General features: G+C 36.2%; 2 protein-coding genes across 3 annotated transcripts in view; one reads left to right on the plus strand and one right to left on the minus strand.

The window, feature by feature from the left end:
• The window catches only part of LOC141402635 (lachesin-like), a 422,330-nt gene that overhangs the window by 222,633 nt on the left and 172,090 nt on the right, over positions 1–27,607 (plus strand). The gene's annotated exons all lie outside the window — the stretch shown is intronic.
• LOC141402634 (fatty acyl-CoA reductase wat) lies at positions 1,150–27,094 on the minus strand. The gene is made up of 11 exons (XM_073984310.1): positions 27,003–27,094; positions 26,354–26,895; positions 21,212–21,340; positions 14,339–14,458; positions 14,174–14,272; positions 13,934–14,090; positions 7,750–7,939; positions 7,543–7,686; positions 2,931–3,050; positions 2,546–2,803; positions 1,150–1,647 (listed from the first exon to the last, which is right to left on the minus strand). The coding sequence occupies exons 1-11, from the start codon at positions 27,016–27,018 to the stop codon at positions 1,536–1,538; spliced, it is 1,887 nt and encodes a 628-aa protein (XP_073840411.1). The 5' UTR covers positions 27,019–27,094; the 3' UTR covers positions 1,150–1,535.

A 27,607-nucleotide genomic window follows, 5' to 3' on the forward strand; every position in this document is an offset into this window, starting at 1 on the left:
CTAGGATCAAAAGCCAATGCTTGCAGTGACTGTAGGATCTCCTGTATTTTTGTATAATCCAAACCAATACAGAAATTTTGCGTTTTTGTCTGGACCTATTCGATTATTACAATCAGTTTATCTCTATTAAACCATGGGATGGTTGACCAGACCATCTTTTGCAAACTTACAGCCTAATCGTTAACGTCTCAAATTTTGAATATTTCCGTTCGTTTTTTCTCTTGGAAAAATGAACAATACCGAGACGAGCATTGCCTTCGGAATAACCACTTCCTTTTGTCCGGTTAACATATTGTTTTCCATATGTGCGTTTTAGATGTTTATTTAAATCAGGGCATAGGTCTTCTGTCATCATCTTCAATTATTTCAATTATGGATTTTTTCTGTAAGACCAGTAAAAACCGTCTAAAGTCAAAGTTATTGCTTTAAAAATTAACTAAAAGATTGGTCTTTGTGATTTTTGAAAAAAAGCTACCATTCTTGAGATATGGTAACCTAAGAGTCAAATTACAAAAAACTGTTAAAGTAACTACACCATGTGATAGGTATTTCCATAAGCTTTCATACCTTACCCATTTTGTAGTAATCGGTTCAGTAGAACTGGGTCTAAACCGGTTTTGAACCTGGACTTTCGGGTCAAATAACCGGTTAACCGAATCCGCCCCCATGGAAATTATACATTAACTCAATAAGCCCTCCCTCTGGCATTATAATTGCTGCAAATATGAAAGAATACATTGTTTGTACTGCTGTTTAGTTTTGAAATTATGTGGGTTACGCCTTTTGTGTTCTATGAAAATTACAGTATGCTGTTACGTCTATTGGCATTTCTTGAATAGGGTCGTTATTTTTAAACGTAGAAGCTTGAAATTTTGCCAGAGCATGTATTTTAGCTTAATATATCAGATTCCATCAAAAAACGAATTTCGATTTCCATGTCGGTTACGTCTTCCGGCATTTATGGTGACGATATATACAATTCGTATATCATGTAATTTATTGCAACTATTTTCTTTTCAGTTTTATAAGTGTTTCTCCAACCAAGAAATAAAAAACGTTCATTAATTATAGTCTAATGGTTATAGAACGGACATAAATACATACTTATCAAAGATACATGGACATCTTAATAAAGAATACTCAAGAAAATTTTGAAAGATTAAAAAAACATTTATTCTTGTTTTCTCATAATTACAGCACACAAACTGAAATAATTTATAGTTGCAGCAGATAGGTATTTGAAAGGGCAAGGACGACTTACAACAGTATGACTATTAATAATGATGGTCATTACAGGCTACAACATCACAATTATCATCATTAAGAAAGACTTCGAAGAGAGAGTAAACCGTAAATTTATGTTTTCTTGTCAGTGTTTACCACAAAGAAAAAAAAAACTGTTTTTAACACCTTATTTTTCCCCTTTTCTGTGTGTTTTTTTCTCTTCACGCTTCGAACGTATTTGATGTTGTTCTCTTCTTTGGTAGTTGTTGTTAATGATTTGTGGTATTTTTGTAAGTTATGTTGTAGAGAATTTAAAATTTAATTTTTGGTATAATTTTAAGAAGTTTAAAATAAATTTTAACCAGATACATTATGAGTGTTATGCCAAAAGAGGTCTTTAACAGATTGTGTAGGAAAAGAAGTCTGAAAGGAAAGAAATAGGAGAGATTAATTTATTGTCTTGGCTGAAAAGAAATTTTAAGAAAACTACAAGAAGCAAATAAGTAAAAGCATTGACGATGAAAGGTCGCGTAGAGTTTTAATAATTGTTCCACAAACATCCCTTATGGGCCAGGGGAGACTTCTCTCATGTCAATGAGTGCAAACCCGATTCATATTAGCTCAATGATATGGGACCTACAGTTTATCGCCGAGTCCGAACGTGTAGAGAAGTTTTACATGGCTGAAATACTCAGAAAATGTCGCCAACATTATTGAGGGGTATTTTGCCAACGTTAAAAATTTTGATGTTTGCCTGGCCGGGGAATCGAACCCCCGACCTTGAGCGTGCAAAGCGGGTGTGCATACCACCACGTTGGCATTAGAGTTACATTATCAATATTTTTTACCTAAAATTTGTTTACGGCAGAAATTATGTTTTGGAAATTTCGGAACCTTTATCTCGAGAAATTTGTAGTTTCCCTAAAATATTACACTGTGAATGGTTCTCCAAGGACCATATGTGGCAAAAATTTAAAAGTGAGCAAAAACAAGCATCGAAGTTGAATTTAAATTTCAGAAACAGAAAGTATGGGCATCAAATTAGAATTTCCATGAATATATATTAGATAACCTTATATAATTTATCCAATAACATACTGCCATCATTCGGTTTATTTTATTTCCTTGGCATATATACGAGTGTGTATATTACAAAAGTGTCCTTGACATAAAACACCATACATATCACAATGAAATAAATATCTTCTTTTTGTAAGAAAAAAAAAAAAACATACCATAAAAAAGGAAGCAATTAAAATATAATTAAAAACCACTTACACTACAAAGAATTTCAATGAATTATCTGCAAACAAAACCTTACCTTCGATAAAAAGTTTTCCTTTTTTCCAATTTATTCTCGGTATCCTTGAAGACATATTTACGAATACCACTTAAATACGAACGAAAATAATCTGTCCAATTGATGGTGCTTATATTGAATTGCAAATATTGTTTCTCTTTGCCCGTCAATAGTTCATCCAATTCGCTGACATTATCATTGGCAAATGACCAATGCTTTAGGCCAAACCAGGACATCATATAAATAATTTTGGTAATCTTTGCATAGGCTTTTATGTATCTGAAAACAAAAAACCCACAAAATTGGGTTAGTGTAGCTCGCTTTATGACAACATTGATGCGGGGAGAACAATTGAAGCACATTGAGCGCTTCACTGACTGACTGGCTGCACACATTTTGTACTTACATGCGTTTTTGACCTGTAACTAGGGCAATAAAATCCAATATGTAAGCCGGTAAATGATGCAGTACAATGGAGGCAGCATAGTGTAATGGCTTCCATGGTATTATAATGTATGAGAAACACCTGGTCACCAACAAAGCATCATCAGCAGCAGCAACAGCAATATCGTGATAGTAAAACAATAGAGTTTTAAAAATTGTAGTACAACGAACAAATTAAAACAAGTGACAGTATTAAGATGGGGTAGGCTGCATATTGTTTACCATTTTTCCTAATATATTTTTCCCCATAGAACCCGAAATTTTTATATTAGCTTCACTTTGGCAGTTTTTGTTGAGATGTGCGTTTACTTATTATTTGTTTAATCTTAATCTCGGTTTTGCCGACAGAGATATAACTATAACCTCAGCCTGTGTAAATTGAAACACTTTTTTCCCAGAAAAAACTTATGCATTTAGGGGGTTTTTAAAATGTTGGGCATATAAACGGACAAAAATGTGTATTAAGATTAAAGTTCAAAAGTGTTGCGGAATGGACCGACATATTCCATTATGGAAGTGTATCTTATTTTGGGAGTCATATCTTTTAATCGCGCCCACTAGTTATTTTAGTGGGTCATCGTATAACTTTAAGACCAGTATGCCAGGAATAATGGACTTGTCCACGGAAAACATAATATAGCTGTAAACAGGACCACAACAAACAGCACAGTTTACATTTCCAAAGGATCTGCACTGCCCTTAGTCACAAATATTGGACTTTCGTACATTAAGGGGAGCACCGTTCTTGCCCATTTTAGAAGTTAAACTTAATTTGGACAAATTTAACTTTTGATTTTGTTTGGCTTTAGGTCAGAAAGGAAAACAATAAGATTTTGTTTTTTTATTTTGGTTTTATTATTTCAATATTTCGACCCTCTCCGAAGGTCATGAGGGATATTGGATTTTGTTTTCTTAGTGACTGCCAAATATGCACATCTTGTATTTTGCACGTGTATTTTACAACAAAATATTAGGAGATCCAAAGTTTGGACCAAATTGGTTGCTCTGTTCAATTATATAGTGCATACCATTTTAGTGATACTTTTCAAGTAAAGGAAGTTGTGGACCGGTATTGCCCATCTTCTAACTGAAACTAACGGGCATATTCTGAGATACACTTCAGCTCTCACTTCACGCCTCAACCATTTTGTTCAGCCAATTTACGCTTATTTTTCAAGTATTTTAGGGGCGAACTAGGGCGTCGTCTTCTTTTTAAATACGCTAATGAATCTAAGCACCAAAAAAATCGCAAAAATTGGAGTAAATGGGGTGAACAAAATACTTGAGGCGTGCTCTCCAGCCACTACATATGGTGCCATAGGGGTTTTTTACTCTTTTCGGACTGTTTTCTCAAGAAGTATGGACTTGCCCCTGAAAAAATTTACCGTTGTAATTGAGGCAACGAATGCAAGTTGCTTCAACAAAAATCAAAGTGATATTTAATTAATTCTCTTTCGAGTTGAGCTGTTAGGCCTTTAGAGATACTTTAAAAAATTAGGGGTCTCTGCCTTAATAAGGCAAAAATAAAGAAATCAAAGTGATTCGAGAGCAGATCTTAAAGTAAGCTTATCCGAAATTTGGTTGGAAGGTACCCAAAGGAGCAGACAAATATTGTCTATATTCGAACCACATATATATCTGGTAGATATATTAGGATGTGTAAAATATGGACCAAATCGGTCACTCCCTACAAGAGTTATCGTGCGCACAACTTTTACATTTTTCAAAGGTTTTTGGGGGAGGTACCTGCAGGAGTGGACCGATATGGTTTATCTTCGAACTTAAGCTAAATTTGAACAAAATACTACGAAGGCCAAGTTTTGGACCGATTCGGAGTATCCGTCCGAGAGTTATCTTGTTCTCCAACCACTACAACTTTCAGACTATTTTCTCAGGAGGTATGGACTTGCCCCTGATGACAAGTTTACCGTCGTATGGGAGGCAGTGAATACAAGTTGTGAGAACAAAAATCAAAGCGATTCGAGAGCAGGTCCTAAACTGAACATTACCGAAATTGTGTGTGGGAGGTAGCCAAAGCAGATCATCGAATGAGTACATGTTGGAACCTCATCTGGTAGAAATTTCACGATGTGCAAAGTATGGACCAAATCGGTTGCCCCTTCAAGATTTATCGTGCGCACAAATTTTCCGAACATTTTTGAACTATTGTGGGGGAGGTACCGGGAGGAGTGGACCGATATAACCCATCTTCGAACTTAAACTATGTTTGGACAAAATATTACGAAAGCCAAATTTTGGACCGAATGGGTTCATCCGTTCTAGAGATATCGTGCGCTCCAGCCGGCCAGACAGACAGACGGACGAACGGACATGGTTAAATAAACTCCAAATTGCCTGAAACGGATTTCGTCCAGGTATGTGTCGATGAGGGACATGTGGCCCGTATGAAAGTGTATACCTCGTTAGCATAAATGCTAAGGGTATAAAAACAACAAGTTTTTTAATGTGGGTGTAGTTAAAATTGATTTACTTTCGAGAAAGGTAGTGGAGAATAGTTTCTTCAAACGCCACTAGGACTCATCAGTTCTCTTAATTTGTTGCATTGAAGCAAAAAACTCTTCCCCAATTTTATGACGCCTAGAACTCAAAAATAAATATGACCGATGAATTCGTTTAAATGCGAATTCAACACAAACATTCAAAAACGCTCCCACGGTTATGTGTCTCCACAATGGAGAGAGTCATCTTAACTATTTTGGTAGTTTGTCGAAAATAACAACAAACAAATCATGCATTGAAGCAAAACACTCTTCCCCAATTTTATGACGCCTACAACTCAAAAATAAATGTGACCGATGAATTCGTTTAAATGCGAATTCAACACAAACATTCAAATACGCTCCCACGGTTATGTGTCTCCACAATGGAGAGAATCATCTTAACTATTTTGGTAGTTTGTCGAAAATAACAACAAACAAATCATCCACCGTGCTATATGCGTTTATTATAGATTCACCTTGGCAGTTTTTGTTGAGATGTGTGTTTACTTATTATTTGTAAAGTAAGTCAGCTTAGTCTCAGATTTGGTGTTTTCAAATTTAGTAATGTTCTATCTTACGATACAAACTCTTTTGGTATTTAAAAAAACGACCCACCCTATTACACATTTAAGTATCACAATTTTGGCTTAGTTTCGCCTATGAACATAATTTTGCACCACACATTTTTTCTACCTTTTTTTGATTCAGGTTTTTGTGTGATGTTATCGTTAGCAATTATTTGTTAGTGGTTAGATTTAGGGTATATCTTGCATAAGTGTGTTCATTCTATTGGTTGTAGATTCGATGGATATGACATTGCAGATAAAGCTATTGGCAAGGTATTTGTTGTTGTTAGTTGCCATTGTTTATAGATGATTTAACACAAAATGTATCGTTTTAACTTTGGCAAGTATAATCGAAAATTTGAGGTTATGTTTCGTCATTTATCGAATGCTTCGAATTATTGTTATACCCTATACCATACTGTGCTAAAGGGTATTATGTCTTGTATGTAACATGCGAGTTAGACCCATAGTTCCTTTTAGTGATATACCTAAAATCAATTTCTGAGTCTATTTAGGCATGTCCGTCCGTGTGTCCATTTAGTTTTGTAATTAAAGTACAGGTCGCATTTATTGCCCTACTCAAATAAAAATTGAGGAAGATCATTTTTTGGCCAGAAGACAAAAGATGTTTCTTTGGTAAAAATCGGTTCCGATTTAGATGTATATACTTTTTGACAACATTTGAAATGTATGACGGAATAAGGTCTACAAATTACGTAGTTTACTAAATCATATTGAAATCAGTTCAGAATTGGATATAAAACATAATAATAATTGATCCACAAACATCCCTGGCTGGAGTGCACCCCGATTCATATTAGCTCAATGATGTGGGACCTACAGTTTATTGCCGAGTCCGAACGGTGTGTCCTAAGACAACACTTGTAGAGAAGTTTGTACTCAGTAAATGTCTCCAACATTACTGAGGTGTATTTTACCACCTTTGAAAATTTGATGTTGCCTAGCCGGTGGCACCAGATTTGGATGTAGCTATCATATAAATGTATGTACATATGTTCGCCCACTTTTAGGTATTTTGTGCACCAATAACGCTATATATGTCCAATTTTGTTGAGATTTGAAATGTGTGAAGAAATTTGATCTAGAAATATTTTTATTAAATTATATTAAAATTGGTTCAGGTTTGGATATTGCTCCAATATACATTTTCGCCCGATATTGGGTATTTGATTCAATCACGCTACGTTTGTCCAATTTTGATGAAATTTAAAATGTCTGATTGAATTGATTAAAAAAATGCCAAATTATATCGAAATAGGTTCAGATTTGAATATAGCTCCTATATATATATATTCGGCTGACTTGGGGTATTTGATGCGCCTAACCCGATATAGCTGTCCACTTTGATAACATTTGGTCTAGAAATAAGTGTCGCAAATTAAATTGAATTTTTTTTTACTCATTCACAGTGGTGTAGGTTATCATATAGTCAGCCCCGCCCGACATTGATTCTTTCCTTTCTGGTTGTTTTTAATTTACAACTTACCACAATACTTTATCGAATGGTTCATGGAAACCTTTACGCGATAAATCCATATATTGGCCCCATGTTAAGTTATTGCGTTCAAAAATGTAATTGTATACGGGTAATTCTCGTCTTATATCCTTGTCCTTTTTGGACAATTCAAACCTGAAAAAGGGAAGTACAATCTCTTTAATTGTTAAACAGAGTATTTATTTATAGTTTTTTTACCTCCTTGAAACATCCCAGGCACAAGATATCATGGCATTAACACAATAATCTGCCGGCACCATATTTGCCTTACATTTGGAATTTCCATAAATACAGCGCACCAACCCTCTAGCAGACCACGTACACAATCCAGATGGACCATATAAATTATCAGTCCAACCGGCTATGGGATCTTGGTATGTTGACATAACTTGAAGTAAAATATTGAAAAGAAAAATTAATTAGAAAATATAATACGTATTCTTATTAAAATCTTAAATCCGTGCATAAACTTGTTACGGATCGAAATGTTTTCAGGAAAGAAATATGAAGAGTACTAAAAAAATCACAAAAAGTATGTTGTAAAGCTTGAGGAAGTTATAGTATAACGTCAAATCTAATTGGTTGATATTAGAGTAACCAAATGTTATCATTCAGTTATACCTTTCTGTCGCCATCCGTGCTTATAATGGTCATGGTGCAAGAAAGAAGGTGATTCAATAATACCAACTGATGTCTTCATTTGCTGTCAAAACTTATTTTTAATCAAAAATAAATAACAAATATTTCTGTTCCATAAAGAATATCTGCGTACAACAACTTTATTTAAGCTTGGCAAAAAATATTTTACCGTCTTCTGACTTTTGTGGATATTTCGGGCAAAAATTGTTGACAGCAAATGAAGACTACGGTCTGAATTTGCCGGAATTCGCCCTTTGGATCACCTTGTTAAATTCGCCTTGATTATAGTCACACATTCGAAACCACGGCATGTTTATAGAACTACTTCGACTACTTCAAATCTATGTCCTAAAGAAAATTCGAAGAACTAGATCAACATCCCACTGTGCAATACATATAGTGTAACAGTAAATCCAGCTGATTTCACCCAATATGTATATTAAAATTGTTCTTTTTACACCCTCAACATTTATGCTGACGAGGGTATTTACACTTTTATACGGATAAAATGTGCCTCATAGAAATAATGGTTTTAGACCCCAAGTATGTTTGGACGAAATCCATTTCAGACAATTTGGAGTCGGTTTAGCGATGTCCGTCCGTCTGTCTGGCTGGCTGGTGCGCACGATAACTCTCGAACGGATAAACCGATTTGGTCCAAAATTTGCCTTTTGTAATATTTTGCCCAACTTAGATGGGTCACATCGGTCCATTTCTCCAGGTACCTCCCCCACAAAAGTTCGAAAATGTTCGGAAAATTTGTGCAAACGAAAACTCTTGAAGAGAGTAACCGATTTGGTCCATACTTTGCACATAGTAAAATTTCTACCAGACTTAGATGAGGTTTCAACAGGGACTTTATTGGTCCACTCCTTCGGGTACCTCCCACAGAAAATTTTGGATAAGTTCAGTTTAGGACCATCTCTCGAATCGCTTTGATCTTTATTCTATTCACTGCCCTCCATACGTTTCATCAGGGGCAAGTCCATATTGCCTGAGTAAATAGCCTGAGTGGTGCAAAAAAACCCCTATGACACCGTGTGTACTGGTTGAAGTGGAAGATAACTGTAGAACGGGCCTGCCGATTCGGTCCAAAATTTGGCCTTCGTAATATGTTGTCCAAACTAATTTTAAGTTCGAAGATAGGCCATATCGGCCCACTCCTTCAGGTACTTCCCCCACTCCTTCGGGTACCCCCACACTAAATTTCGGATTAGTTCACTTTAAGACAGTGATGGCCAAAATCACACATTTACAGATTATAACTTGCGCTAGTGTGAGTGGAAACGTAAACAATGCATTAACAGAACGAATGTGTTTACAGTGTACGGGCATACCGCGGGCATAGGAAAGTTGTTGTTGGTGGCAATCACTGCTTTAAGACCTGCTCTCGAATCACTTTGATTTCTGTTGAAGCAACTTGCATTCGCTGTCTCAATTACGACGGTAAAGGTTTTTTCGGGGACAAGTCCATACTTCTTGAGAAAACAGCTCGAAAGGTGTAAAAAAACCCCTATGACACCATATGTGGTGGGTGCAGAGCGCGAAAACTCTCAGACTGATCAACCGATTGGTCCAAAATTTGGCCTTCGATCCTCTTTCATAATGGAGTATGTCCGTCCACTCCTTTAAGTACCTTCTCCGCAACACTTTTGACCTTTAATATCAATCCAAATTTTGAAAAGACCCTAAACACATTCGAACTGTCCGTAGATGAAAGTTTTTTACTTGTTTGTTATAGTTTCTGGTTCACCTTATTAAATTATCACCGTACTTACTTGCATAGTTGGCCTATTACAGTACACTTGTCCTATAATCCGAAATAAGAAAATATAGCCATTTCTATCTGTCTGTTGCTTTGCTTTTTGGAATACCGCGTCTTGCGATCTCGACTTCCACTTGTTTGCTCAATCGAACTCACCAAGCACTGCCTTATCTGGTTGCGGAGGTACCCAGGTTTCGGAACCATCCATTAGCACGGGTTGTATCAGTGTTTTGCAAAACGCAATTTTTGTTTGACAAGATGTGGATTTGCTTTTAAACTACTTACTTAAGCCAAAGTAGCATCTGTTTTCCAATACAATTCTTGTTATTTATCAACTGATTTTGTTTGTTGTGTTTACGGCGGTGCCGAGATATACGAAGTCTTTTACTACCTCAAAATTATAGGAACCAACTTTAACAGTTGGTCCGATCTCAATGGACGCATTGCGCGTCGACACCATCAGCTTGGTCTTCTTGCCGTTTACCGCCAGATCCACTTTAGCAGATTCTCCTTCGACCTTCATAAAGGTATCGCTTACTTCTTTTACTGATCTCCCATGATGTCTATATCATCAGCGTAAGCTAGTAACATGTGATTATTGGTGTAGGTTGTACCACTTCTTTTGACGTTTGCCTTTCGTATAACCTTTTCTAGCAGGACGTTGAAAAGATCACACGAAAGGCTGTCTCCTTGCCCCTATAGTTGGGGCATAAAGTCTTATCTCTTTTCTTATGGGCGCGACACAGGATGCTCAGGTTCCAATCTTCGGGTACGCGTCCTTCCTGCTAGATGGTGCTAACTAACTGATGCATACCACCCTATCAGCGTGTCGACTCCGGTTTTAAACAGCTCGGCTGGTAGGCTATCAGCTCCTGCTACCGTATTATTCTTCAGCCGGTTTATTGCTGTCTTTATCTCATCTTGGCTGGGTGGTATACATTCAATACCATCTTCTGGGATTGGATCTGTGGCATCTTCGTCGACTTCGCTACTATTGGATACCAACAGTTTGGAAACATGCTGTTTCCATATCGTAAGCACACTATCTGTATCAGTTACCAAATTACATTGATGGTCTCTACAGAAGGATGTGCCTGCACCAAAGGCATCAGTTTGATGTTTCACTCTTTGATAGAATTTTCGGACTTCCTTGTGGTTCCTGTACATATTGATTTTCCACTTTTCCATTTCTCTCTTTTTTTCTGCGGAAAATTCGTTTTCCTCCATCCTACGCGTTACTTCTGATTGGAAAGTAGCCCTATATTTGTCTCTTCGGTAGCAGCACGACACTCCTCGTCATACCATGGATTTCTTGGTGGAGGTCTCTGATGTCCAATTATGGATTTTGCGGCTGTTTCATGGAGTGGGCAATACTTTGCCATTGTGCTGACATGTTATGGGGACGAGGAGTATTTGAGTGGAATATGTTGTGGCTATCTGTTGTAGTTGCAGCTTTTCTATGTCTAACTTTCGTGTTGTGTCTGTTCGTACTTTATTTGCTAGGTTTAATTGGGTAAGTACCTTTGCTGCAACAAGGTGGTGGTCCGAGTTAATGTTTGATCCTTGGAACGAAAGCACATAAAACATCCTCGATGAATGACTTCCATCTATCACGACGTGATCAATTTGATTTCTTGTTTTCTGCTCTGAAGATAGCCACCTGCCCTTATGAATGTCGAGACGCTTAAATCTACCATGTTTTTTGCCCCTGCGAAGTCTATCAGCCTCATATTATTGTCAGATGTTTCACTGTGGAGACTGAATTTCTCGACAGTTGGGCCCAAGATATTCTCCTTTCAAATTTTGTCATTAAAATCGCATAGAATTATTTTAATGTCAGGGGCAGGATAACGGTCCTATGTTGCTTCTAGTCACTCGTAAAACATATATTTGGTCCGTTCGTCTTTGTGTTCGGTTGGAGCATGAGCAAAAATAAGTCTAGTCTTGCTTTTATCCGGGAGAAACTGGAGACCAGATGTTTTAACCTCCGACCAAGTTTGTTTTTCTTCGTTTTTTCATAGTAGGATGCTTTTTTTATAGGGGTGGGTTACTAACCCGGCGCCCAAACCCAAGTTTTTATCGTTCTTATGAGTAAACGCGCGGCACATGTTAACTCACTACCTTCAACGGGTGTTAAATACAGCTAACCAGGTGCACCACAGGGAGGTCAGTGTCCACTTGAGATGAAAGAGGGACCATGATAAATCCTGGACTTTGTCATCCCCTACGTTGGTCATACACTACATTGTGGTAAGGGCTAGTATGTCTTTGTGCATTTGTATATAAAATGGAAAAGGAAACGTGATACGCCCATCGTTCCTTTTTGGGGATATTTAGGATTACTTTCTGAGTCGAAATATGCATGTCCGTCGATGCGATGTAAATTTATGTACGTAGGTCCCATATATGTACATTAGACGGACAAAAAAAAAACACATTTTTGGAACTCCCTACCCCCTAAATTTGTTCCATTTGATCCAAAAATGTTATATATAAAATTTATGGCTATCGGATAACATTAACCCGAGCGATATTTGTTTCCGTAGTAATTTGCATGTGGCCAGTGTGCATTTTCACTAAAATGCTCTAAAGGCCGGAATTACATAGGGTGTAATCTGTAAATAATTTTTACAAGATCATTGTTGTGGCAAAAAAAAAAAAAACGATTTCTACAAAAATGTATGATGATCGGGTAACGATAACCCGTGCCCTCTGAACAATCTTTGTTTGCATAGTACTTTGTACTGGAACCAAAAGCACCATGGCGTGGCGTTGCAGCTAAGGACTTTCATTAAAAAAGGAAACTATGTAATTATTCCATATTTTATTCATATTCCCCTTGTTATAGGGTATCATATAGCCAGTTTCGCCCGACTTTGATCGTTTCCTTCCTCTTTTTTTCTTTTTTAAAGGAAAGGCAAGGTTAAACCAATTTTACCATACACATTAGTTTACTACCTTCATTGAGAGTTAAATGTAGCCTCTTAGATGACATTACGCCGAGGTATGAAGGAACCAAAATAGACCCCGTACTTTGTGATTCGCGTCCTTCTTATTTTTATGTTTAACATTACCATGTAGCTCTTTACGATGTTGTTGCTGTATTTGTTTTTAATAGAGATGCTACAATTCCTTTTGCATTCGAATGACATAAAAAACTTTGGCTTGGTTTATCTATTTACATCTTTTACAGAGATTCTCCCTCTACACTGCTGCTAAATAGCAAAGTTCACATTTTTTCTATCCATAGCTGTTCTAACTTACATTTTAGATATAAAGACATTTGTTGAATTCAACAAAAAAGAAGTGCTACACAGACAAGTAATTATTCAACATATAATAAAAGAAATTAATTCTCATTCCATTCTCAAATAACAATGACAAAATTGCAGCTACATAGAAAGTTAGGCTGATATATCGTATTATTTCAGCACATTCAATAATATTTTATTTCGGAAAACTTCGATTATAAAATTGTCCAATCTGAATGATTTTCACTGCCTTATTTCTCACAGTGTTCATTTCGAAAGTTTCTTGTCCAAATGTTACTATCAGCCACTGGGACAGCAGTTTACTAACTAATGCACTTGTTATATGGTTCGGTTCTCTGCTCTGCACTTTTGTATTTGACAAACAAATGGCTACAACTACAACATCAACTGTTACAAAAATGTGCAAAATGGTAATTTTTTATCAACTCGAGATGCTTTTAAACATTTTTTCTCTCCTCGTTTTTTTATCACAACTAAAACCATTAACTGACTATTCGAAACTTCTATTAAGTTGAGCATTTGTGTGTGTGTATGTGATGGCCTTTGGGGTATACTAACTAAAGTTTTGACTCATCTCATACAAAATGATTACGACTCAAACAACAACAACAACAGTAAATGCAATGAAAGTACAGACAGAGTAGAACATGCTTCATTCCTAAGTGTATTAAAATGTTTGGCAACTGTTTCTTTAACATGAGCTTACCAATTGGTGGTCGAAATATTCCGGCTGGCAGATGAAACGCTTTGTGGTTAACCAAATTCTCAGCACATTTCTTGGTCATGGTATAGGTATTTGGCATCTCTCCAATTAGACAAGGACGAAACTTTTCCAGTGTCTCGTCATCAAATATGCGAGAAATCTAAAATGAAGGGTTAAAAAGAATTTCATCAATTTTGAAAGGTGTTAAGTTAACAATTGACTGAAGTGTTTGTTACGAATTACCTGCATTATTTTTTCATAGCCAATTTCCGTTTCGTAAACTTTCTCTTTGATGTGTTTTCTATTACAGTTGCAATACAGAGTTGAAATGTGAAGGAATGACTGATTGAACAAAAATGATTGGGTTAGTCATGCTGCAATGGATTTAATCAAAAACGATATTTTTACCTTTAAATGTTTCATTTCCATAGCCAAATCTAAAATTTTATTTGTTCCCAGAACATTGATACCAATGGCATCGCTTAGTTTTTCATTGAATTTCACTGAGGCGACAACATTGAAAACAATCTGTAAAATGTCAACAATAAAATGTTTGTGTGCTTTTAATCAACTGTTTCAAAAAATAATATGTATGTATATGATACGTATGTAAAAATCTGTTTACACAGTGAAACCTCTTAAAAATTAACCACTGCTTTATTATGTGAACATATTTTAATTAGAGAGTTTTAACTCTCACACCTGCTGTAAATTGTTTTTCTTTCGTGACTGCCGAATACCATTTTAAAAGGTTTGACTGTAGAAATGTCGTTGACTGCTGTCTCTGGGATTTGTTCGCTGCAATTTTACAAAAGACTGCTCGTATTTCAATTACTTACAACGCTGCACACTTATGCACTCACAAACTGACATTCATCAGTTTGAATTTAAACATTTGTTAAGAGAAATATTGCATTACACAATACAACAACCAAGCTAGACGCTAACTCTAGATCAACAGAGAGAGCCACATTGGTGCTATATTTAGACTTATTGCGAGGTTAAGCTCCATAAGTCAATATCACATTGCAGTGATCCTTATTCGCATAAATATGTTCTATTATTTCAGCACGTGTATGCATAGAAACAAATAGACTGTTTTCATACCCACAGCAACGGACGAAATCCGTTTCAGGCAATTTGAAGTCGATTTAGCAATGTCCGTCCGTCTATCTAAGCTGGCTGGAGCGCACGATAACTCTCGATCCAATTAATCGATTTGGTCCAAAACTTGGATTTTATAATATTTTGTCAAAACTTAATTTAAGTTCGAAGATGTGGCATATCGGTCCACTCCGTCGGGTAACTACCAAACAAAAGTTCAATTTTCGCACGATAACTCTCGATGGCATTAACAGATTTGGTGCATAATTTGCATTCTACCAGACATAGATTCGAATGTGGACCATATCTGTCCACTCCTTCGAGTACCTCTCACACAAAAATTCGGAAAAGTTTAAGACCTACTCTCGAATCAATTTGATTGTTATTGTAGCAGCTTGTATCCACTGCCACAATTACAACGCTACAAGTTTTTTCAAGGGCATGCCCATACAAACTAAGAAAATGGCCCGAAAATTGGAAAAATCGGATAACGCACCATGTGTAGTGGATGCAGCGCACGGTAACTCTCCAACGGAAAAACTAATTCGATCCAAAATTAATTTAGGACCTCCTTTCGAATCGTTTTAATTTTCCTGAAGGGTGCATACAAAGCCCATATTACTATAGTACACGTTTTTTGAGTGGCAAGCTCATTCTTCTTGAGAAATTGACCCGGAACCTGTAAAAACATCCTACGACAAGCATATATAATAGCTGTTGTATATAGTAAAATTTCTTCGAATATTAGATGAAATTCGAAAATGGAGCTTATAGGTCCACTCCTTCCTGTACCTCCCCCACAAAAGTTCGAAAATATTCGCTAAAATGTTAGGCGCGATATCACATAAACGGAGCAACCGATTTGGTTCAATCTTTGGATCTCGAAATATTTTTCCAAAACTTAGTTTATTTTCTTAGGGCACCACTCACATAAATACCCAACATTTTTCTTTAAGTACGATTAATGGACTGTTCGAGGATCCTTTAGAAATTTTTACAGAAGGTACTCCTAGTAGCCCTTTTTACAGCGATATTATGTTTTTCGTGGGCAAGTCCATGTTTCCTATGTAATGGGCCAAATATATAATATATACTGTGACCAACTGAAATGACTCCCATAATAAGACCCACTTCCAAAATGGAATATGTCGGTCCTTTCCTTTAGGTACCTCCCTCGCAAAACTTTTGAGCTTTAATCCAAATCCATATTTTTATCGGCAAGTTCATACGTCCAAAATACTAAAACTCCCTAAATACATAAGTTTTTGTTTTTGGGAAATAAGTGTTTCAATTCACACAGGCTGAGAGTATATATCTGTCGGCAAAGCCTTTTTCACTTGTTTTCATAGGCAGTTCAAATACGAATATGGTATAGCCCCCATAAAATGGTATCTCCGTATTTCAGGTATTTTGTATTTTAGCTGCATTTTGTCTGACGCAGTTGCAATTTGACATTTGAGGTTCCCAGTGGTCACAAAATAGTTGTTAAAATAGGTCCATGTTTTGAATACCCTATATAACGAAACCTCCCGATTTTCGATTTGCGGGTTTTAGCTACATTTTTTGTCTGAACTACCTGTCATTTGACATGTAAGCAGCGTTGCCGACAGTTTTTGATCAGAAATCGTCAAAAAATCGTCAACATGGTCCGAAACTCGGTTTGGTTACCGTTTAATGCGATTTTTCACTGCTATTTTTGTGAATGAGACTGACAACATAAGATATACAATCCACAGCAATAAATGTAACCCAATATCACTTAAATACTGCTATAAAAACAGCTTTCAGAAGATGATCGTTTTCCTATGGTTATCGAGTTTGAAGCAATGCAGTATGGTAAAGCTGGGTACACATTGCCATTTTAAATGGTAGCTTAGCTCAAATATCGCTTGCTTGACAGTGTGACTGTCCATATTTGTCCATACACGTACATTTTGGTTGTTGGGCAGTTGAAAATCTATAAAAATTTTCATTCAAAACTGACTGACGACTTAAAGAGGGCATTTGTAGGAAGTTAATAAAGCTGGACTCATATTTTTTATAACAAAATATATATATGTAATATTTTATCTCGAAAACTTTTTAAGGAAGATTTTCATCTATTACCAAAACTAAATCCGTCTGGAAATTGCTATAAAACATTAAAAAGCTCAAAAATCTAGTTTGGAACATTGCTGTCCTTAAAATCTTTCGTGAAACTTTGGTCAAAATGTAGTCATCGTCTTTTATTTCATGCTTTTCTGGCTTAGGTGAAAAATCGTCATTTTGGACCATAAAATCGTCAAATCGTCATTTTTCAATTTTGGTCCAAAAAATCGTCAAAATGACGATAAATCAGCAAATTCGGCAACACTGCATGTAAGGCTTCCTGCAGTTATGAAAATTATCCACCAAGAATTGTCAACATAGGCCCATGTTTTGGTATAGCCTCATATAAGACCTTCCGATTTTGGATGGTTTAAGGTTTTTTTCCTAAATTTGCAGACCGAATTAGCTATAATTTGGTATTTCTTCACAAGAAATTGTGGACATAGGCCACATTTCAGAATATAACGGTACCACCCGACTTCAAGTATTTGTATGTTTGTAGATACAAACTTTTGGTGTAAATTGAAGATTTTCGACCGGATTAGCTATTACTTGGTATATGGTTTTTCCAGTGGTGAGAAAACGTCTCCACCTTTGATTATGGATGTAGCCCACATATAAGTGCATCGCCCGATTTCAGGTATATTGAAGTTTTAAACTACGTTTTTGGTCCAAATTTTTTGTAAGTGGCTATCAGCGGTCGAAAAACTTCTTAATTATTACATTTTAGTTCATAATATTTCGTCGTGTGGGGTATAAAAAGCTCGGAACTTAACACTTTTGTACATGTTTTAGGATGAACTATTATCCTGACGTTTAAACCTTTGTTGTTCTCTTGGATGAAACCACAGCACATGTTAGTCCCTAGTTGCTCTGGTGACACTACGGAAAGGTCTATGATAGAAGAGAGAAAAGTCACATTAAATTCAACCAGGACCGTTTATTTCACCACAAAATTTTCATGTTAAAGTCGACCAGGACTGTCTGTCAATACATGATGCGATACGCTAATGCAAGGGCTACACGATAACTTTCTAGCCTAACAATGAAAACGCGAACTTTTACCATTAAATCAGATGTTGAAGAACTTTTTCCACTCCGATTGAGAAACCTCCAAAACATGGCTTTTGAGCGCTTCAACAGCAACTTCTGGCGACGAAAATCGTTGACCACGTCTTCTTTTCTTGATGTGCGGGAATCAAATGAAGTCATTGGGTGCCAAGGTAGGGATGTACGGCGGATGACCCAAAATTTCCACGTTTTGTCCGCTTAAAAAGGCGCTGGTTCGAATCGATGTGTTGGAGCTGGCAGGTGCACAATAAACTAGTTTTAACTCAAAGGGAAAAAATTGATGTCGGATTTTTTTTAGGCGGCACTTCCGTATGTGTTTGGTTTTGTTAGATTTTAAGATTGCCAAGGTTTGAGCACAATCGGAATATGTTAACACGTGCCACTGGGGCTTCAAAGTTTTCATAGTAATTTGTATTGGACCAAAATTGCTCTGAAGGCCACATTTATTGTCCAATCGATGAGAAATTTTGACAAGTGGCTAAACAATTAAGTAATTTGTATGTGAGGCCTTAAAAACGAAAAATACATCCGCAAAGCATTCGCAGGTTATGAGCAAAATTATAAAAAAATTGAGCGGTAAATGTGCAATTTTCAAAATGAAACTTATAGGTTATGGCATTGGCAATATTTTTACGAAAAAAACAAATTCATAATTCGTTTTCTAATTTCATTAAAAATAAATTCTTAATAAATGACTTTTTCTGCTATTTTTAATATAATTACTATTAATTTATGTTGAGATTTACTAATGTTGTGAGCATTTGTGAGTCTCGACATTTTTTCAGAATGCAGGGGAAAGTCTCTAGTTTACGATTAAAAAAAGTCCAGCTCCCCCCATCTGCCACCCGCTAAGTTATTCCTCTTATACCACGCCCGTAAAATCGTAAAAGTTCCGAAAATCCGGAGGTACGTTTATATGGGAGCTATACCTAAACTTGGACCTATATTGAACATTTTTGGCAAGGAGGTATTTTGCTCACTCAGAAATCAAAATGCAAAATTACAGCCAAATCGGTTGGAAAATGGGGGTAAAATCGTCAATATTTCGAAAATCGGGAGGTACGTTTATATGGGGGCTATACCTAAACGTAGACCGATATTGACCACTTTTTGCACGGCAGTATTTGGTTCACTCAGAACTCAAAATGCCATATTACAGCCAAATCAGTTGGAAAATTTCGCTAAAATTTTCAAAATACCGAAAATCTGAGGATACATTTGTATGGCGGCTATACCTAAACGTGGACCTGTATTGATTACATTTTGCATGGAGGTAGTTTATTCACACAGAACTCAAAATGCAAAATAACATCCAAATCTGTTGATTAATTTGGCCAAAATCGTCAAAATACCACAAATCGGGGCGTTACCTTTCTATGAGAGGTATACCCAAATATACTAAAAATGGTTTTCTATGTTTTTGGCTTGTTATAAACCTACGTTTAAAATTTGGAGGTGGTAGCTCGATTAGAACTATTTCTGGCACTCTTTTCCATACAAATGGGACCACTGTGATACGCATAGATCCAAGATTCGTGAGTGATTGTAAAATTGTGCTGGATTTAACGAGAAAAAAAAAAACATTTTTACGGCTAGGTATTCATGCAATATCAATTGTTTGTTTGGTGGAAGAAATGTCCAAGGATGCCTCTAACTATCGACTAACTACAACCAAGATATTTATTCCAAAACCATGCCTGAATTAGTCATTTATAGTACGGCTTTTCGAGTTGAAGAGAAATTGTGAAATATAATCTTCCAAATGTTTTAAGAAAGCTTTCGTCAGTTTACGAACTTTCAATAACAATGTTTGAGGTAGCAAAAGTGGAGAAGAGTCATAATGTTATGCTCTTAAATTCCAAAGTAGGGAATGTGTGTACTTTATCATTAGGGAACTTTATCATTTTCGTAGTAATTGAAAGCGATATAAGACATTAGAAGATTCAAAAATGTCAAGCTCTCCTCTCTAGTGTAATGTTCAATAGAAGAATGACGAGACTTTTCCAATATATTGTCAATAGGGTTGTAAAGACATAATATAACTAACAAACTAACAAAAATAAATTGTTCACGCTCGTTTATTCAAGCACATGTATCTAAGCATGTTAGTATGATATCACAATATATCGATCATTTACTCAAAGAGTGACATAACCCAAAAAATGCGTTTTCTCTAAAACTTAACGAGCTGCAGCTCATTTACTACGGGTTTGGCATAATCCAACAAAAAAGTTTTTGAAGCACAAAAACACTTCAAATCATGCTTGATCATGTGCAGAAATTTAGCACTGTTATTTGGCTAGCTGTTTGCAAAAGATGGTCCAGGTAGTTATTTAATGTTTTGTATAATGATATTTTTGAGTTGGAAAGTCAAATTTCAATCGCCAACTTAAAACGTGTTTTTCTCGAAACTGGACTTTTTAAGATGTGTCACTCTTTGAGTAAATGAGCGAGATGTATTTGCTTGCAGTACATAACAAATTTCCATGAATACATAAATTCTTGCTTTTTGCTATCCATCAACCTGCTGGTAATCAACATTTCAATCAGAAGCACAAACATGTCAAACTGTCGATAGAAACTTTTAATGTTTACATGGATTTGCAACAAGTTGAATGTTGTTGCTACTTCCACACAATAACTTAGCATAAAATACAATGGACTGGAGCAAAAATATTTTAATTTGTTGCTGTAAAAGTATTTAATACTGTGAAATTTGAAACTATTTTATTTCACACAAAATACCCGAAAGGAGTTCGTTTGTTTTATAGTTCAATTTAAAATGCTATTAATGTTTAAATCTTTAAATGTCATTGGACTGGCACTGGCATTCATTAGTTTGCCACTACATACACCATGGGTGTTGTGTGTCATGTACAAACTTCTTGTGGCTTGGAATATTGCATCAAAACAAAATAGATGACAGCCACTACAAGTGCAGGCGTAACCAACCAGACGTTGTTGTAATCTTGCATATTGTTTTGTGAAATTGCAAAATGTTTTCAATAGTTTACTTACCGCAACCTCATTGCTCAACAGCTCACGATCTGCGGGTGTAATATCCAGATCGATTGCATTAAAATTTGCACGTATGGGATGTACTTTCTCAAAAAGTTGGGGATTTTGTTCACGTATCGTATCAAATATCTGCAAAAGAGTCAAAGGTAAACATCATCATTCAGGTGTGATGGTGCTTGCAAGGAACAAGTTTTTGATTAACATGTTCGCAGTAAGGCTACAGTGATTTTGAGTAGAATTAAATTGAGAGTTTATTTTTAAAATAATATTGGACATTGTATGTTCACGTATAATGTTTGTGCACCTCTTGAACCTAAATGTTGAATTTTTGTGAAGAGGCAATAATAATATTACGATAAACAAAGTTTAAATGAAATAGGGTACTAAATTCGTTGGTTATGGAATTAATAGACGTTTTAAATGGACGCAAGGTTTTCTATAACTTCTGGGACATTGAAAAACATATATCGTAGTAATCATACGCACTACTTTTGTTAAAAATTTGAAACCTGTTATTAAAAAAGCCTTTAGCCATAAGTTGTACTTGATAATGGTGTCGGCGAAATATTAGAGAGAAATATCGAGAGTGTAGGTGAGGCAGACGAACGTAGATAGATTGACTTCAACTTTCTGTGAAACAGATTAGATCTTAATATATGTGGGGTCGATGAGGAACAGTTTTATACTTCCGCAATAGTATGGATGGTATATTATGTTTACTAACTTAGTTGGTCCTCTACAAAACATATTTTACATAAGCCGAACTAATAAAAGATTTCCATTCCATGGCCTAGACAATGCAATCTTTGTATCTCTATACGTTTGACTATACTGATAGCCGGTACAACTCGTGGTTCATACGCAAATTGACCTAGATCTTTCAAAGAATTTTTCTTTCAAACACACCAAGCTCTGCCTTATCAGCTTGAGCAAGGACCCATGCTTCGGAACCAAAGTATTATTTTTGTTTTGTGTTTTTTCCTATTTTAACTGAGAACCGGGTATTAGTTATTGTCATCTTACAAAACCGAATCAATTTTCCCTGTAATCCAAATTGATGGGCAAAAACGTGATACACAGAAAAAACTTTAGCCATTTGATATAAAAATTTCAAAGATTCAATCAAAAATGTATCGATTTTCGGGCGATAAAAAATTTACATATTGACAAAATTCGATAAAATTATGTGATCACAAAGTAAAAATACAACTGATAAAACATTTCACATATTGACAAAAATATTTATCAAAATATTCCACATTGTGCTCGATAAAAAAATATTTTTTTATGAAAAAAATTGTTGAATATGAAAAATATTAAGTTTGTCATTCCGTTTGTAACACATCGAACTAATCGTTTGCGACCCTATAAAGTATATATATTCTTGATCAGGATAAAATTCTATGACGATCTAGCCATGTCCGTCTGTCTGTCCGTCTGTCCGTCTGTTGTAATCACTCTAGCGTCCGCAATAATTGAGATAGAGTGCTGAAATTTTGCACCCGAGGGTATTTTTTCCATAGGCAGGTCAAGGTCGAAGATGGGCTATAGCGGCCCACTCTTTGGTATAGCCCCCATATAACGGTACCTCCGGATTTGAGGTATTTTGACGTTCTTCGCCACATTTGCAGACCGAATTAGCTATAATTTGGCACTTAGGGTTCCTAGTGATCATCGTCAACATAGGTCCATGTTTTGGTATAGCCCCCATATATCGGTACCTCCCGATTTTCGGTATTTTGAGAATTTTAGGTACAATTTGTAACCGAACTATCTGCAATTTGACATTTGAGGTTCTCAGTGGTCATGAAACATCTCCACCAAACATCGTTAACATAGGTCCATGTTTTGGTATGGCCCCCTTATAACCGTACCTCCCGATTTTCGGTATTTTGAGCATTTTAGTTACAATTTTTAACCGAACTAGGTGTAATTTGACATTTGAGGTTCTCAGTGGTCATGAAACATCTCCACGAAACATCGTCAACATAGGTCCATGTTTTGGTATAGCCCCCATATAACGGTACCTCCCGATTTTCGGTTTTTTTTAGAATTTTAGCTACAATTTGTAACCGAATTATCTGCAATTTGACATTTGAGGTTCTCAGTGGTCATGAAACATCTCCACCAAACATCGTTAACATACGTCCATGTTTTGGTATGGCCCCCTTATAACCGTACCTCTCGATTTTCGGTATTTTGAGAATTTTAGCTACAATTGTTAACCGAACTAGCTGTAATTTGCTATTTGAGGTTCTCAGTGGTCATGAAACATTTCCACCAAACATCGTCAACATAGGTCCATGTTTTTGTTTAGCCCCCATATAACGGCACCTCCTGATTTTCGGTATTTTGAGAATTTTAGCTACAGTTTTTAACCGAAATAGCTGTAATTTCACATTTGCAGTTCTCAGTAGTCATAAAACATCTCTAACGAAACATCGTCAACATAGGTCCATGTTGTGGTATAGCCCTCAATATAACGGTATCTCCCGATTTTCGGTATTTTGAGAATTTTAGCTGCAATTTTTAACCGAACTAGCTGTTGTGATCGTTATTTTGAGAATTTTAGCTACATATGTCCATGTTTTGGTATATCCACCCATATAACTGTACCTCCCGATTTTCGGGAATTTTCAGTGGTCACGAAATGTCTTCACTAAAATTCGTCAACATGGGTCCATTTTTGGGGGTCTACATTGTTTTGATGAAACTACCCTCAATTTGACTCTTGAAGTTCCCTGCAGCTATAAAACTTTTCACCTAGCTGAATACATTTTTTTAGATTAGATTAGATAACACTGTGCAACAAAATGGAGGTGAAAGTCTGGGGCACGGAAAATTCCTCTTGGGGAAGAAAGGCTTTGGTGAGTATATTATGAACCCCGAAGGACAGATCCCCCGTGAGTCGAACTTCCGCGTTATGGCGTGATGAAATTTTTGTTGGCCATCAGGAGTTAGCGTTATATCTTTGTTCACTGTTGCTTAAGTGATAGCTTGCAGGGTCTCTTGCAAAAACTTCATCACGCCATAACGCGGGAGTTCGACTCACGGCGCATCTGTCCTTCGGGGTTTTTAATAGACACACACCAAAGGGCTTTCATCTCCAAAAGGAATTATCTCTGCCCCAACATTTGTGTTCACAGTGTAATTTAAGCAATAGTGGGAGGCAGTAGGAGTCTATTCATTATCGAAAAGTTGTTACACCTAAAATTGTGAAAGGACCCTAATCATTCCATTTTAATTAAGACTATTTTATGGTGGAGGGTATAAAAAGTTCGGCCCGGCCGAACTTAACTATTTGTACTTGTTCTACATTGCTTCCACTTTAATTAATTTTGCTGGTGGACTTTATGGTAGCTCTATATAGAATATGTTAACAGTTCGCGAATAATGAAAGGGTGAAACTCGGATTCATCGATTGTAAAACATTTTTGGTTTTTGCCTACGTACGTATAGCCGCACTGCCCGATTTCAAATATCTTGAAATTTTAATTTATGTGTTCAGTCCAAATTTGCTGTAATTGGAAATTAGTTTTCCCAACTGTTATTCTGAATCGCTGTACAAAACACTATTCGGATTCGATTCATAAATATTTTGTACTGGGCAATATGACCTTCTTTTTACTACGCAAACAATATCTTTCCAAATAAGACGGACTATATAAAAACTCATACTTGCAGTGTTCTTCACCAAGGAAGATAAAATATTATATGAAAATTACGTTGAAATCAGTTGTGTAGTCTTAGAACTTGATTTAAGTTTGGACAAAATATTACGACTGCCAAATTCTGGACCAAATCGGTTTATCCGTTCGAGAGTCATCGTGCGCTTCAACCACTACACATGGTGTCATATTGGATTTTAAGAGCTTTCGCGCCATTTTTTCAGGAAGTATTGACTTGCCCTGAACAAATCTATACCGTCGTAGTAGCGGCTGTGAATATAAGATTATAAAACAAAAATCAAAACAATTCGAGAGGAGGTCTTAAACTGCGCTTTTCCGAAATTTTGCGTGGGAGGTACCCGAAGGAGTGGACCTATATAATCCATATTCGAACTTGATCTATGTCTGTTAGATATATTACGATGTGCAAAGTAAGGACCAAATCGATTAGTCCCTTCGAGAGTAATCGTGCGCATAATTTTTGCGAGGAATGTTGAACTTTTGTGGGGGGAGTACGCCAGGGAGTGGACCGAAATCAAGCATCTTCGAACTTAAACTAAGTTTGGACATAATATTACTAAAGCCAAATTTGGAACCAAATCGGTTCGGTGCGCTCCAACCACTACACTTGGTGACATAGGGATTTTTTTACAACTTCGGGCTATTTTTATAGGAAGTATGGACTTTCCCCTAATAAAACTTGTACTGCCTTAATGGGAGCAGCAAATACAACTTGTTACAACAAAAATCAAAGCGATTCGAAGGCAGGTCCTAAACTGAAGTTTTACCAAATTTTGTGTGGGAGATTCCCGAAAGAGTGGACCGATAGAGTCCATATTGGAACCACATCTATGTCTGGAAGAAAGTTCACGATGTGTAAAGTATGACCCAAATCGGTTACTACCTTTAAAAGTTATCGTTCCCACAATTTTTCCGAACTTTTGCTGGGGACTTTTGGACAAAATATTACGAAAGCCAAATTTTGGACAAAATCGGTCCATCCGTTCGAGAGTTATCGTGCGCACCAGCCAGACCGACAGACGGACCGACATTGCTAAATCGAATCCAAATTGTCTGAAAGGGATTTCGTCCAAAAATACTAGGCGTCTAAAACCATTATTTCGATGAGATACATTTTGCCCTATGAAATTGTATATACCCTCGTTAGCATAAATGCTGAGGATATAAGAGAGGCGTACAGACACATACGAGAAAGTAGTGCTCGTGTCCATTTATAATAAGGCATCATAAAATATAAGACTTTCAAAAGTTCTAAAAGTGAAACATATGATTAATTTTCCACGACACTTTTTAAAACCAAACTGTGCTAACTATTCTTAAGAAACATACATATTATTTATGTAAATACATATGTCTTCAGTATAGAAATGTGTTTTTTTTTTCTTCTTTGTCATTTCCCTCTTCATTATCACTGTGCAGTCGACTTTTGTCATTTCCATTGGCATCAACTTACCGTTTCATTGAAATATTCCTGTAAACGTTGTTCCACCGTCATATTATTCTTGCAACGTATTAACATGTAAATTCGACGCACTTCAAAGGTACGCAATAGCTTTTGTATCAACACCTTTCCAACGAAACCACTACCGCCCGTGATGAGTATGGTGGCGTTACGATAAAAGTCCTTGATTGGTGTATCGCTCTTACCACAAGTGTTTGCCAAATGTTTGTTGTTGTTGCTGCTGCTGGTGGTAATATTGTCCTTGTCCTCACATTCAGTGTTGATCTGGGATGTAGCGGATATGTTGTCAGTTGCAGCAGAACTAGTAGAATTTTTATGGTGGTATGGTTGGCTATTCAGTTGTAACGAATCCATAGCTGCTTTTATCGTTGCTATTGTGGTGAGAGTTGGTGCTGGTGCTGTACTTTCATTACTGACCATATCCAGTGTGCTCTTGTGGTCGAGGAATTTTGTTGGTGTTCCTGGCAATGGTGTTGAAGGTGATGAAATTGATTTGCATTCCGTACATGATCCAATGCTGGTTTTTCTCGTATCTAAATGTGAAGGCAAGGATAGAGAGAGATGCAATTTAATAAAAGTGTAATTTCGTTAAGTTTGATATAAATGAAATAGTTTATATAGAAGCAAGTATTTTTACTACCATTTTGCCCGTCCATTGTGTTTTCGTAAGAATATATCGATTTTGAAATTAATATCTGACCGTTGTGCTAAACGTTTTTCAATAGACTGACTAAAAAGTTAGAACTTGTCTATTAATATATTTGGGTGAAGGTAGCCCAGGCACAGTGGGCGAAATTTCGAGAAAAGAGCAAAACAAAGAAACAAAAGTTCACAAATTAATTTGAATATTGTATTTGAATGCAATCAAAATATATAATGTAAAACATTTGATTACACTGCACATAGGTTTCAATCAGGAAATTTTTGGCCAAACCCCTATTTTTGAAGTTTCGAAATTTTAACTTTTTTTGTACAGAATAATAAAAAACACCTCAAGTCATCTGAAAATAATTAGCTTCTGTAAATAACGTTAGTATTCGTTGATTGGCGCAGTACCAAAGTTGACACTTTTTTATGTAAAAATAAAACGGACTTTGTGCTGTAAAATATACAATTTTTGTTGTATTGCGTCGCTGCATAAATATACAGAAGTGAGACCAAAGTTATTATGAATCGGGAAGCTGTTAATGAGTACTTTCATGATATTTAAAAAAAGGGCGATGAAATTTGTAAAATTAGCGTAAT

The sequence above is a fragment of the Musca autumnalis genome, unplaced genomic scaffold, assembly GCF_047663935.1.
Source record: "Musca autumnalis isolate F117 unplaced genomic scaffold, ASM4766393v1 scaffold_4, whole genome shotgun sequence".
Classification (NCBI taxonomy): Eukaryota; Metazoa; Arthropoda; class Insecta; order Diptera; family Muscidae; genus Musca; species Musca autumnalis.